The sequence below is a fragment of the Natator depressus genome, chromosome 1 (genome assembly GCF_965152275.1).
Source record: "Natator depressus isolate rNatDep1 chromosome 1, rNatDep2.hap1, whole genome shotgun sequence".
NCBI lineage: Eukaryota > Metazoa > Chordata > Testudines > Cheloniidae > Natator > Natator depressus.
In genome coordinates this window covers 230908144-230922533 of record NC_134234.1, presented here as the reverse complement: position 1 = coordinate 230922533, position 14390 = coordinate 230908144, and the positions used below count along the sequence as shown (strand labels likewise).

The window sequence follows — 14390 nt, the reverse complement described above, 5'->3', positions numbered from 1 at the left end:
AGGAGGAGGTGCAGCTGCAGATGAACATTATCTAATTCAGCCATCCTGTCGTTTGAACATCCTTGCTTAATTTAATACAATTATTTAATCAGTGAGGATAATATCAGCAGTATGATTCATTTATACAACATGTTTAACAACTGCCTTTACCTCTCGTCGTCTTATTATCACCACTGATAATTTCATGAGTGACTATGATAAAAGAAAAAGAACTGCCGGTATTGTTCTGTGTGGGGACAGCTGTACTCTTCAGGGGACAATAATGTTGAAGGATTTTATTTGTGTGTGTGCAAATGCACCCCTGTTTTTGATATATATTTACTGGTTAAACATTTCTGGATAAGCGCATGACTGGACTGCTAGGCCAGTGACTGGGTGTATTGTTCAACGTGCAACAATAGCAACATTGTCTTCTGCCCAGACGCACCAGTAAATGCTCCATATTTTGCATTTTTGTTGAAATGAAGATCTCCATGAAAGAGAGAGAGGGTGGGGGAAGTGGGGCCATGGCTTTGTTTCCGGAGAGATGGGGGATGCATTCTTTGAGAAACCCCCTTTCTGGCTCCTTGTTTCTAACTCGTTTGGCTGTAATTTGTACCGTCAAGGTCATTTAGATAGGCAGCAATATGTGGTGAATGTGTTCCCAGAGGTCATGAAAAGCCTCTTTAGTAGAACACACTAGGCTGTACTTATGCCAGGTCATTTAAGCACATTTGTATTGCCAGTCAGATGATGCACAGTGTAGTTCATGATTTTGTAATAAACTCTGCAACCTGGACCTTCAGTTTGTACTGTTGAGGGATGAAGTGCTTGGGCTTATTCTACAACACGGTGTTTCAATAACTGTATTTTAATAGTAAACTAATATATAATATATGTGAAAAGAAACTAGATTATTAAAATCTAAATGGATCTATCTGATCTCTTCCCCCCCCACCCCGAGACTGGTGCACTCATCCGGGTCAGCACTCTTTCATTCAGTTCCCACCATACGAAGTGGCATGGTTTTTTATTAACTGAAAAAGAGGGACTCAGAAGAGGGTATTGCAGTCCCTGCTAAAATTCCTACTCAAACAAAAATCCCATTGGCTTCATGTGGTTTTTGTCTGAGTAAGGACTGAGTAGAGACCTCAGGATCTGTCCCATAGAGACCTTAAAGAAAAAATAATTTCAGTCAGTTATTTGGTGGGACAATATTAGTGACGGGGGAGTCAGGATTCTAGGGTTTACTCCAGTAAACTGATTTACAACATGACCTTGGGCAAATCACTTAGCCTCTGTCTGCCTCATTTTTCCTATCTGTATTAATAACACTTAGAATTTATTTAGCCCTTTACATTTACAAAGAACAATACAAACATCTATAAAATGGGTGTGGTACATACCTAACCCATCAGGAGTGTTTTGGCTTGTTTATATTTATGTTTATAAGACACTTAAATCCTCAGGTAGAAGGCTTTGTTTTACACGATACATGATGCTTTAGTGAGAAAGCTTAAAGCACTACGAATCCAGGTGATTCCAAGATACAAAATTCAGATCTTGAATTCTCTGATCTCCCCACATCTCCTCTACCCCTTCCTCCTCCTTTCCTCCCCTCCCCCCCCCCCAAAAAAAAAATCGTTCAGGAGGATTCAGATCTGGAGTTTTGTTTTTGTCCATTATAGGACTAGGAACCAGCTGTAAAAGCTTATCAGATCTAGGATCTGACCTCCTCATAGTCCCAAAGTTAATGAGGTATTGGGTCCATCTCTGGTATAGTTTATGATGATCTTTCAACAAAGGAAAGCAAACCACTAAGGCTGTTGGAAAGAATGCTGTGCTGATATTACCATGGCATAAGGGACTGAAATCTCCATTACAATGCATTGGTTCTGCTGCATATACTTCCTTTTAGCAGCCTTAGTGGTATGTTTTTGCTTCTGCTTTGCTCCCCACGTTTATTTCTTAATTTTTTATTTTGTTTTGTTAGCCAAATATGCCACTTTTTAAAGGAAACATTTCATAACCTTTAATCGAGATCATATTTCACTTTCATCACATCTGTGTTTATATTATTACAAGACTTTTAGGTCTTAATGTCTTCTGCTTTAAGCATTAATAGTTTGGGCTGACTATATAAATAAATGTTTGACTTTATTAACTCTTCAGGAAAAAAAATTGTCCTGTTCTTTTCACTGGTATCTTAGAATAACTCTGCATGTGTGTGTGTTGGGGGAGTGAGGGTATGTCTACACTACGGAATAAGGTCGAATTTATAGAAGTCGGTTTTTTAGAAATCGGTTTTATATATTCGAGTGTGTGTGTCCCCACAGAAGTGCATTAAGTGCATTAACTCGGCGGAGTGCTTCCACAGTACCGAGGCTAGAGTCGACTTCTGGAGCGTTGCACTGTGGGTAGCTATCCCACAGTTCCCGCAGTCTCCGCTGCCCATTGGAATTCTGGGTTGAGATCCCAATGCCTGATGGGGCTGAAACATTGTCGCGGGTGGTTCTGGGTACATATCGTCAGTCCCCCCCTTCCCTCCCTCCCTCCGTGAAAGCAAGGGCAGACAATTGTTTCGCGCCTTTTTTCCTGAGTTACCTGTGCGGACGCCATACCACCGCAAGCATGGAGCCCGCTCAGGTAACCGTCACCGTATGTCTCCTGGGTGCTGGCAGACGTGGCACGGCATTGCTACACAGTAGCAGCAACCCATTGCCTTGTGGCAGCAGACGGTACAATACGACTGGTAGCCGTCCTCGTCATGTCCGAGGTACTCCTGGTCGCCTGTGTGATCAGGAGCGCCTGGGCAGACATGGGCGCAGGGACTAAATTTTTAGTGACTTGACCAGGTCATTTTTTTTAGTCCGGCAGTCAGTCCTATTGAACTGTCTTATGGTGAGCAGGCAGGCAATATGTCCTTCTGCACCGTCTGCTGCCAGCCAAAGATGTAAAAGATAGATGGAGTGGATCAAAACAAGAAATAGACCAGATTTGTTTGTACTCATTTGCCTCCTCCCCTGTCTAGGGGAATCATTCCTCTAGGTCACACTGCAGTCACTCACAGAGAAGGTGCAGCGAGGTAGATCTAGCCATGTATCAATCAGAGGCCAGGCTAACCTCCTTGTTCCAATAAGAACAATAACTTAGGTGCACCATTTCTTATTGGAACCCTCCGTGAAGTCAACCCTGTAAGCCGTGTCCTCAGTCGCCCCTCCCTGCGTCAGAGCAATGGCAAACAATCGTGCATCTGAGTTGAGAGTGCTGTCCAGAGCAGTCACAATGGAGCACTCTGATTGGGCTAAAACATTGTCGCGGGTGGTTCTGGGTACATATTGTCCGGCCCCCGTTCCCTCCCTCCCTCCGTGAAGGCAAGGGCAGACAATTGTTTCGCGCCTTTTTTCCTGAGTTACCTGTGCGGACGCCATACCACCGCAAGCATGGAGCCTGCTCAGGTAACCGTCACCATATGTCTCCTGGGTGCTGGCAGACGCGGTACGGCATTGCTACACAGTAGCAGCAACCCATTGCCTTCTGGCAGCAGACGGTACAGTACGACTGGTAGCCGTCCTCGTCATGTCCGAGGTGTTCCTGGTCGCCTGTGTGAGGTCGATCAGGAGCGCCTGGGCAGACATGGGCGCAGGGACTAAATTTTTAGTGACTTGACCAGGTCATTTTTTTTAGTCCGGCAGTCAGTCCTATTGAACCGTCTTATGGTGAGCAGGCAGGCAATATGGATTGCTAGCAGTCCTATTGCACCGTCTTCTGCCGAGCAGCCATGAGATGTGGATGGCATGCAGTCCTTCTGCACCGTCTGCTGCTAGCCAAAGATGTAAAAGATAGATGGAGTGGATCAAAACAAGAAATAGACCAGATTTGTTTTGTACTCATTTGCCTTCTCCCCTGTCTAGGGGACTCATTCCTCTAGGTCACACTGCAGTCACGCACAGAGAAGGTGCAGCAAGGTAGATCTAGCCATGTATCAATCAGAGGCCAGGCTAACCTCCTTGTTCCAATAAGAACAATAACTTAGGTGCACCATTTCTTATTGGAACCCTCCGTGAACTCTACCCTTTATCCGTGTCCTCAGTCGCCCCTCCCTGCGTCAGAGCAACGGCAAACAATCGTGCATCTGAGTTGAGAGTGCTGTCCAGAGCAGCCCAATGGAGCACTCTGATTGGGCTAAAACATTGTCGCGGGTGGTTCTGGGTACATATTGTCCGGCCCCCGTTCCCTCCCTCCCTCCCGTGAAGGCAAGGGCAGACAATTGTTTCGCGCCTTTTTTCCTGAGTTACCTGTGCGGACGCCATACCACCGCAAGCATGGAGCCCGCTCAGGTAACCGTCACCGTATGTCTCCTGGGTGCTGGCAGACGCGGTACGGCATTGCTACACAGTAGCAGCAACCCATTGCCTTCTGGCAGCAGACGGTGCAGTATGACTGGTAGCCGTCCTCGTCATGTCCGAGGTGCTCCTGGCCACGTCGGCTGGGAGCGCCTGGGCAGACATGGGCGCAGGGACTAAATTTTTGGTGACTTGACCAGGTCATTCTCTTTAGTCCTGCAGTCAGTCGTATTGAACCGTCTAATGGTGAGCAGGCAGGCAATACGGATTGCTAGCAGTCGTATTGTACCATCTTCTGCCGGGCAGGCAAGAGATGATGATGGCTAGCAATCGTATTGTACCATCTTCTGCCGGGCAGGCAAGAGATGACGATGGCTAGCAATCGTACTGTGCCATCTTCTGCCAGGCAGGCAAGAGATGAGGATGGCTAGCAGTCGTACTGTGCCATCTTCTGCCAAGCAGCCATGAGATGTGGATGGCTTGCAGTCCTTCTGCACCGTCTGCTGCCAGCCAAAGATGTAAAAGATAGATGGAGTGGATCAAAACAAGAAATAGACCAGATTTGTTTTGTACTCATTTGCCTCCTGCCCTGTCTAGGGGACTCATTCCTCTAGGTCACACTGCAGTCACTCACAGAGAAGGTGCTGCGAGGTAGATCTAGCCATGTATCAATCAGAGGCCAGGCTAACCTCCTTGTTCCAATAAGAACAATAACTTAGGTGCACCATTTCTTATTGGAACCCTCCGTGAAGTCCTGCCTGAACTACTCCTTGATGTAAAGCCACCCCCTTTGTGGATTTTAGCCTCCTGAAGCCAACCCTGTAAGCCGTGTCGTCAGTCGCCCCTCCCTCCGTCAGAGCAACGGCAGACAATCATTCCGCGCCTTTTTTCTGTGCGGACGCCATACCAAGGCAAGCATGGAGTCCGCTCAGCTCACTTTGGCAATTAGGAGCACATTAAACACCACACGCATTATCCAGCAGTATATGCAGCACCAGAACCTGGCAAAGCGCTACCGGGCGAGGAGGCGACGTCAGCGCGGTCACGTGAGTGATCAGGACATGGACACAGATTTCTCTGAAAGCATGGGCCCTGCCAATGCATGCATAATGGTGCTAATGGGGCAGGTTCATGCTGTGGAACGCCGATTCTGGGCTCGGGAAACAAGCACAGACTGGTGGGACCGCATAGTGTTGCAGGTCTGGGACGATTCCCAGTGGCTGCGAAACTTTCGCATGCGTAAGGGCACTTTCATGGAACTTTGTGACTTGCTTTCCCCTGCCCTGAAGCGCATGAATACCAAGATGAGAGCAGCCCTCACAGTTGAGAAACGAGTGGCGATAGCCCTGTGGAAGCTTGCAACGCCAGACAGCTACCGGTCAGTTGGGAATCAATTTGGAGTGGGCAAATCTACTGTGGGGGCTGCTGTGATGCAAGTAGCCCACGCAATCAAAGATCTGCTGATATCAAGGGTAGTGACCTTGGGAAATGTGCAGGTCATAGTGGATGGCTTTGCTGCAATGGGATTCCCTAACTGTGGTGGGGCCATAGACGGAACCCATATCCCTATCTTGGCACCGGAGCACCAAGCCGGCGAGTACATAAACCGCAAGGGGTACTTTTCAATAGTGCTGCAAGCTCTGGTGGATCACAAGGGACGTTTCACCAACATCAACGTGGGATGGCCGGGAAAGGTACATGACGCTCGCATCTTCAGGAACTCTGGTCTGTTTCAAAAGCTGCAGGAAGGGACTTTATCCCCAGACCAGAAAATAACTGTTGGTGATGTTGAAATGCCTATATGTATCCTTGGGGACCCAGCCTACCCCTTAATGCCATGGCTCATGAAGCCGTATACAGGCAGCCTGGACAGTAGTCAGGAGCTGTTCAACTACAGGCTGAGCAAGTGCAGAATGGTGGTAGAATGTGCATTTGGACGTTTAAAGGCGCGCTGGCGCAGTTTACTGACTCGGTTAGACCTCAGCGAAACCAATATTCCCACTGTTATTACTGCTTGCTGTGTGCTCCACAATATCTGTGAGAGTAAGGGGGAGACGTTTATGGCGGGGTGGGAGGTTGAGGCAAATCGCCTGGCTGCTGGTTATGCGCAGCCAGACACCAGGGCGGTTAGAAGAGCACAGGAGGGTGCGGTACGCATCAGAGAGGCTTTGAAAACCAGTTTCATGACTGGCCAGGCTACGGTGTGAAAGTTCTGTTTGTTTCTCCTTGATGAAACCCCCCGCCCCTTGGTTCACTCTACTTCCTTGTAAGCTAACCACCCTCCCCTCCTCCCTTTGATCACCTCTTGCAGAGGCAATAAAGTCATTGTTGCTTCACATTCATGCATTCTTTATTCATTCATCACACAAATAGGGGGATGACTACCAAGGTAGCCCAGGAGGGGTGGTGGAGGAGGGAAGGAAAATGCCACACAGCACTTTAAAAGTTTACAACTTTAAAATTTATTGAATGACAGCCTTCTTTTTTTGGGGCAATCCTCTGTGGTGGAGTGGCTGGTTGGCCGGTGGCCCCCCCACCGCGTTCTTGGGCGTCTGGGTGTGGAGGCTATGGAACTTGGGGAGGAGGGCGGTTGGTTACACAGGGGCTGTAGTGGCAGTCTGTGCTCCAGCTGCCTTTGCTGCAGCTCAACCATACACTGGAGCATACTGGTTTGGTCCTCCAGCAGCCTCAGCATTGAATCCTGCCTCCTCTCATCACGCTGTCGCCACATTCGAGCTTCAGCCCTCTCTTCAGCCCGCCACTTACTCTCTTCAGCCCGCCACCTCTCCTCCTGGTCATTTTGTGCTTTCCTGCAGTCTGACATTATTTGCCTCCACGCATTCGTCTGTGCTCTGTCAGTGTGGGAGGACAGCATGAGCTCGGAGAACATTTCATCTCGAGTGCGTTTTTTTTTCTTTCTAATCTTCACTAGCCTCTGGGAAGGAGAAGATCCTGTGATCATTGAAACACATGCAGCTGGTGGAGAAAAGAAAAGGGACTGCGGTATTTAAAAAGACACATTTTATAAAACACTGGCTACACTCTTTCAGGGTAAACCTTGCTGTTAACATTACATACATAGCACATGTGCTTTCGTTACAAGGTCGCATTTTGCCTCCCCCCACCGCGTGGCTACCCCCTCAACCCTCCCCCCTCCCTGTGGCTAACAGCGGGGAACATTTCTGTTCAGCCGCAGGCAAACAGCCCAGCAGGAATGGGCTCCTCTGAGTGTCCCCTGAAGAAAAGCACCCTATTTCAACCAGGTGACCATGGATTATATCTCACTCTCCTGAGGATAACACATGAACGGATGTTGCTTGAACGCCAGCAAACATACACTGCAATGCTTTGTTGTACAATGATTCCCGAGTACGTGTTACTGGCCTGGAGTGGTATAGTGTCCTACCATGAAGGACGCAATAAGTCTGCCCTCCCCAGAAACCTTTTGCAAAGGCTTTGGGAGTATATCCAGGAGAGCCGCGAATGCCAGGGCAGAGTAATCCTTTCACATGCTTGCTTTTAAACCATGTATAGTATTTTAAAAGGTACACTCACCGGAGGTCCCTTCTCCACCTGCTGGGTCCAGGAGGCAGCCTTGGGTGGGTTCAGGGGGTACTGGCTCCAGGTCCAGGGTGAGAAACAGTTCCTGGCTGTCGGGAAATCCGGTTTCTCCGCTTGCTTGCTGTGAGCTATCTACAACCTCCTCCTCATCATCATCTTCTTCGTCCCCAAAACCTGCTTCCGTATTGCCTCCATCTCCATTGAAGGAGTCAAACAACACGGCTGGGGTAGTGGTGGCTGAACCCCCTAAAATGGCATGCAGCTCATCATAGAAGCGGCATGTTTGGGGCTCTGACCCGGAGCGGCCGTTCGCCTCTCTGGTTTTCTGGTAGGCTTGCCTCAGCTCCTTCAGTTTCACGCGGCACTGCTTCGGGTCCCTGTTATGGCCTCTGTCCTTCATGCCCTGGGAGATTTTGACAAAGGTTTTGGCATTTCGAAAACTGGAACGGAGTTCTGATAGCACGGATTCCTCTCCCCATACAGCGATCAGATCCCGTACCTCCCGTTCGGTCCATGCTGGAGCTCTTTTGCGATTCTGAGACTCCATCATGGTCACTTCTGCTGATGAGCTCTGCATGGTCACCTGCAGCTTGCCACGCTGGCCAAACAGGAAATGAGATTCAAAAGTTCGCGGTTCTTTTCCTGTCTACCTGGCCAGTGCATCTGAGTTGAGAGTGCTGTCCAGAGCGGTCAAAATGGAGCACTCTGGGATAGCTCCCGGAGGCCAATACCGTCGAATTGTGTCCACAGTACCCCAAATTCGACCCGGCAAGGCCGATTTAAGCGCTAATCCGCTTGTCAGGGGTGGAGTAAGGAAATCGATTTTAAGAGCCCTTTAAGTCGAAATAAAGGGCTTCATCGTGTGGACGGGTGCAGGTTTACATCGATTTAATGCTGCTAAATTCGACCTAAAGTCCTAGTGTAGACCAGGGCTGAGGCAGGGACCAATCAATGTTGGGTTTCCTCTAATAAAAGTAAGTGTGGAAAGTAATGTTAGACTCTGTGATCCACCTAAAAAAATCTCTGTCCCCCCCCTTACAGGCACTGTCTACTGGACTGATCATGTTGGGTCTGATTTTTATTTACACAAGGGCCTTTTACACTGCCAGAGTGGTATAAAGGGCCCTCAGTATAAATGAAAATCAGGCCTGCTAGACTTTTAAGCTGGCAACATACTAGCTGCAACTGTATTGGTAAAAATAATGGTAAGAAGGCAAAATGCCAAATTCTCCTCTAAGTTACACAGGTGTAAATCAATAATGAAGTAAATGCAGCTCTTCCCAATTTGAATTGGGAAAGTTGAGAGTAGAATCTCTGGTCCAGAGAATTTAAACATATATCTGCAAGTAAGGAAGGGATAAAGTGTTCCATCACATATTGAATGAAGGTTCTGTTGTTGATCTTCATGTTCAAAACAATTGTACATTATAACCAAATCCCCAAACTTTTTTTTATACCAGATCCTAAGGATCTGACTCAGAATTTTTAAACTCTCAGACCAGATTTTAAATGGCATTTTAGTCCAAATTTGGGTTTGATAGGGCCTTTTGAAATAAGAGAGGTAAAATATTATGAACTCTGAACGGTAAAGTAACATCATGTTGTAAATATGTGTAATAGCTCAAAATAGTCCACTCATTCTCCTGTATAAGAACCAAACTTGTGTGACCTCCAATTAATTTACCATTAGCCTGAACACACAATGAAAGTGAATGAAGGGGCAATTTGGAATGACATTTATCAGCTCTGGAACTGTCGACTTCTATTATTTCCACAAGGCCTTACACTTCTTGGCTCCAGAGAAAGCTGTGCTGGCTTGAATGAAGAAGAGCATTCTTAGCACCACGAATAATTACAGCACAGACATCTCTATGGCAGGGTAACTCAGACAGAAAGACCGCCACCTCCATTTCCAACTTGCATTAAATGAGACATAAAAAATAAAACTGCTTAGTGAGCTAACGGAAAGCCTTGCACTTCACACCAGAAAAAAAAAAGGGGGGGGGAGGATGAGAGTGAGGGAGGCAGGGAAAAGAGAGAGAGAAGAAAAGAAGGAAAGGAAGTGAAGCTCAGTGGGACTGGATAGCCCAAAGATTCGTTCTAAAGGGAGAGGGCATGGAGCCCTCACCTCTAAAATGAAAATCTGAGTCTAGTCTAAGTCTTTATGGTCAGTGAAAGCCATTCGCATCTGATGACTGTTTGATGGCCTATATGAAATGAGGTGGTGGTCTCAGTCAGGTTTCCAGTGAACAGACATTTCTTCGCAGAGCTCATCACCATATCTGGAACTAATCAACCCCTTTTTTGGCACTTATAATAGAGGTCAAGAATTGAATGTACATGGAAACTGACCTCTCTGGAAGGGAGCTGATAAAAGTTGGTGGGGAAGTGTGCATTGCTTCTGGTGATCTATTCTGTGCTAAATAGAGGACTTTGGTCTCCAGGGATATTAGTCTGGCACATTTCATCAACACAGGTGGTTGGGTTTGTTGGGGTTTGGGTTTGGTTTGTTTTTTTTTAAATTGCACTTTTTAATTTAACCGCTTCACTGCTGATCTACCACGGATGTGCTGTTGTTTTCTATTGAAAGTAGTGGAACAACAGGACAAACCCCATCCCATTTAGCAACACAGTGGCTGTGTTTTATTCAGATGTGAATGTCCATCAACAGTCAAGTAAGCACCAGGACTGGATTTGTATTTCTTAGTCTTGAGTGGAATGGGTTCTAAACATTGTAAATTTACACATATCAAATAATTTCAGTTAAACTGGGTAAAATTTCCAGAAGCCTCTAAGGAGCTAAGTGTTATGGAAAAACAATGAGTGCTTCTAAGTGAGCTAAGTCACTGTTGAAAATAGGATTTAGGCTCCTAAATCACTTGGGCACTTTTGAACATTTTGCCCACTGATTTTTTTCTGTATTATTCTTCACAGAAAATATCTAGGAGAACTTTACTATCACTTTAAAGATGACATTTTTGTCCTTTATTTCCCTGATCATTTTGTTTATTCTGCTTTAATTCATTTTTAACTATGAAGTATAAAGTAATCAAATACATTCACATATAATAAAGGCACAACTCAGAAGCTTACCTGTTTGAGATAATTGAAAGGTGGCATAACAGTGCTTTGCAGAATTATAAGTAGGTTGTATGATGGTGAAGACATTCATATTTATATAACATGTTTCCATATGCAATATAGACCACTGGACAATTCCTTGCTTTCTGCAGCATACTGCATTCTTTGGACCAGAATTAGTATTACAGTAGTTTCAGATACTCCAACAGTAACAGGGAAAAATTCCAGTGGAGTTTGCTCCACATTTACCAGTCCTACTTTATGGGCCTGATTCTGATTTCTCACTGGTGTCAGTCGGAAGTAATTTCATAGGAGCAAATGGACTTTCTTAAAAGTAAAACTTACAAAGGGAGACCAGAATCAACCCTATTATATCTGTAATAGACCCCATGCAAAAATATTACTTCCATTAGTTAAAGGATGGGCTTCTTAATTCACAAGTTGCAGAGTAAAGTTTAGCTCTGCAAGGACATCTTTAACATATCCTGCTTTGGCATGATAGGATAATAGCAGGCACACAAGTTGCAGATAAGTATGTGGCAGAATGGTCCGAAAACATAGATACCATTTCTGGATATTAAAAAGTAATTTTTTAAAAAGTGTTTACTATTGTATCTCCTCTGTAGGGACAGAAAGGGGCTTCTCTGATCCTTCTTTTGCTTTTCGTTAGAGTCAAACCAAAACAAGTGACTTTTGATTTTTAATGTATTGTTCAGAATTGTTTATTGCTCTCTCTCTTTCTCTCTCTTTCTCTCTCTATATATAATATGCCAGATTCAGTCCTGAACAAAGCAAATATAACTCCTGTTGATTTCACTCGTAGTTGAACTCTTTTTATGAACTTGGCCCATGTTTTCAATGTACACAACCATGGTAATTATTAGTGAACCTCTAAAGTTTCCTATAAAAATCCAAAAGTTTAGATGCTTATTCTAAATTATGCAAATCTCTGATGGAGATTTGGAAGCTGGAACTAGCACAAAAACTGACTTTCTGGTTCTGACTGGGTAAAAATACCCATAAAAGAGATTGCTTATGATACTTTGGTACTTGTGAAAACCAGGGAGTTCAGAGGAAAATAAAAATAGAAATACAAAATCAACACATTTACTCACACAAGTTTACCCAAGTTTTAGAACTACAAGTAAGTTTGGGTTGAGGTTGAATTTTAGACGGAAGTTGTGATTAATTTTTATTTCTTCCACCTATCTCAAGTTTTTAAAAATTACACAAAATATTATTGTAATTGTACTCCTGTTCGGATTGTATAACTATGTATCATGCAGATGCAAATTTGGAGAAAATTCTTATGTACATTGTGCAAATAAAGAATGTACTCTAATTCTCCAGTTCATGGGTCATTTTGATTCCCAGCTGACCTAACATCATGGCATCATAGGAAATGTTGCATGATGTGTTTTTAGGATCACTCATTTGCAACTTCACATGAATGGAACGTGACCATATGTGTTTGGGTACAACTATGGCAGCGGCAGCAGCATCTTTATGACATGCTTTATCTTGTGCTCGTTGTAGGATGAAGTGGCCCAGCCGCTGAACCTCTCAGCTAAACCCAAGACATCCGAGGGAAAATCTCCGACATCGCCCACTTCTCCTCATATGCCAGCTCTGAGAATAAACAGTGGGGCCGGTTCACTCAAATCCTCAGTGCCAGCAACATTAGCCAGTCCTTCAGCCAGAGTTAACACAATAGGTACGTTTGTTTTCTTTTGGTTTTGTTGATGTAGCTCAGAGGTCAGCATTAAAAAAAATCAGCATTTGCCAACCAATGCCACACAATGGCATATGATAAATCGAAGGTGGGGCCTAATATTGCATTCATGTGGAAAAGCGCTCAGTGATCTCAGTAGTGCATTAACTCTTCACATTCCGCATGGGCAAAACTTGTGTTATTTCAAATACTTATGTATGATAACAATTCATAAATGATTGTTTTGTGGCTACTACTGTATTACAGTGATTTCAGACATTCGCCATTTAAAAGTATAAACAACTGATGAATAAGCTTTAAAAAAATCCCTAGGAGTTACATGTCTACATGTGCATACAGTTCCTTAGAAAATTACAGGTTTGATGCATAGTCCACTGAAAAGCTTTGTGCTTTTAGCTTAATCTACCAGGAGTAATATTAATGGCTAACTAAAAAGTCACCAGGTACATTTCAAAACATACTTTACATTGTATCTTGAAAATAGTCAGGCTAGCTGCTTTTAGTATTGTTCTGTAATATATTATTATTCCTCCCTCCCTCCAAAACTGCCTCTCTTGTGACCATTTAAACAATAAATGGTTCTGGTATTATTGACACTTTATATTTCACAAGTGCTTTATATTAAAAGGGGGGGAGGGATGTGTGCCCCCACGTGCGTGCCATGTCCTTATGTGTAATGTATATGTATAAATAACATGCAGACACACCCCATTGTAATGATAATCTTTTCCAATCTATTGTACAAAGCGATTGAAAATACAGTAGCACCTCAGAGTTACAAACACCAGAGTTACGAACTGACCAGTCAACTACACGCCTCATTTGGAACCAGAAGTACACAATCAAGCAGCAGCAGAGACCAAAAAAAAAAAAAAGCAAATATAGTACAGTACTGTGTTAAATGTAAACGACTAAAAAATAAAGGGAAAGCAGCATTTTTCTTCTGCATAGTAACATTTCAAAGCTGTAATAAGTCAATGTTCAATTGTAAGCTTTTGAAAGAACCAATCATAATGTTTTGTCCAGAGTATGAACATGTCAGAGTTACAAACAACCTCTATTCGTAACTCTGAGGTTCTACTGTAACTTGAATTGTGATTGCAGGATGGTGTAAATTAATCACTAACTATTTGGGATTAGGTTGAGAGCTTCCAGGGGGTCGGGGGAGGGGCAGATTATCCTACAGTTGCTTATTGTGGGGTTTCTTGCACCTTCCTCTGAAGCAGCTAGTACTGGCCACTTTTGGAGACACGATACTGGACTGAATGGACCATAGGTCTGCTCCAGTTTGGCTGTTCCTGTGATTTTTCCATTGCAATGCATTGAAACTATTTGAGACATCCATTCTGTCTCCCTATAAATGAACATGTACTCCACCCAAGTGCACTGTGCAGCATATTCCAGTTGCACATACACCACTAAGACCCATACTTCTGCCCCAACTTTAAAATCCCTATATGTGGGTCCCACAGTCTTCACTCAGTGTGCAGACTGATGGGAGTTATGATTACACGCACCAAATAGAGAACATACTTCTATGGCCAGGGTGAAAAGGGAAATTACTTTATCTGGCATGACATTCTATAGAACTCCATAAATGTTTCATAAATATCCCATTGTTAATTCATGACTTATTATGTATTATTCTTATTAGAACTACACTATTTAACTTGCTAGGTTAGTAATGTATT

The 14390-nt window shown here is 44.4% G+C and overlaps 2 protein-coding genes across 12 annotated transcripts in view; one reads left to right on the top strand and one right to left on the bottom strand.

Moving 5' to 3' along the window:
* Positions 1-14390, top strand: part of SOX5 (SRY-box transcription factor 5) — a 606300-nt gene that overhangs the window by 552739 nt on the left and 39171 nt on the right. For all 11 annotated transcript variants that reach the window (XM_074937768.1, XM_074937807.1, XM_074937745.1 and 8 more), the window contains one exon: positions 12504-12681. In XM_074937768.1, the coding sequence (XP_074793869.1) occupies positions 12504-12681 (178 nt within the window). The remainder of the gene's footprint in view (positions 1-12503; positions 12682-14390) is intronic.
* On the bottom strand, positions 6781-8704 carry LOC141993704 (uncharacterized). Its single transcript, XM_074963250.1, has 2 exons — positions 7881-8704; positions 6781-7301 (listed from the first exon to the last, which is right to left on the bottom strand). The coding sequence occupies exons 1-2, from the start codon at positions 8461-8463 to the stop codon at positions 6781-6783; spliced, it is 1104 nt and encodes a 367-aa protein (XP_074819351.1). The 5' UTR covers positions 8464-8704.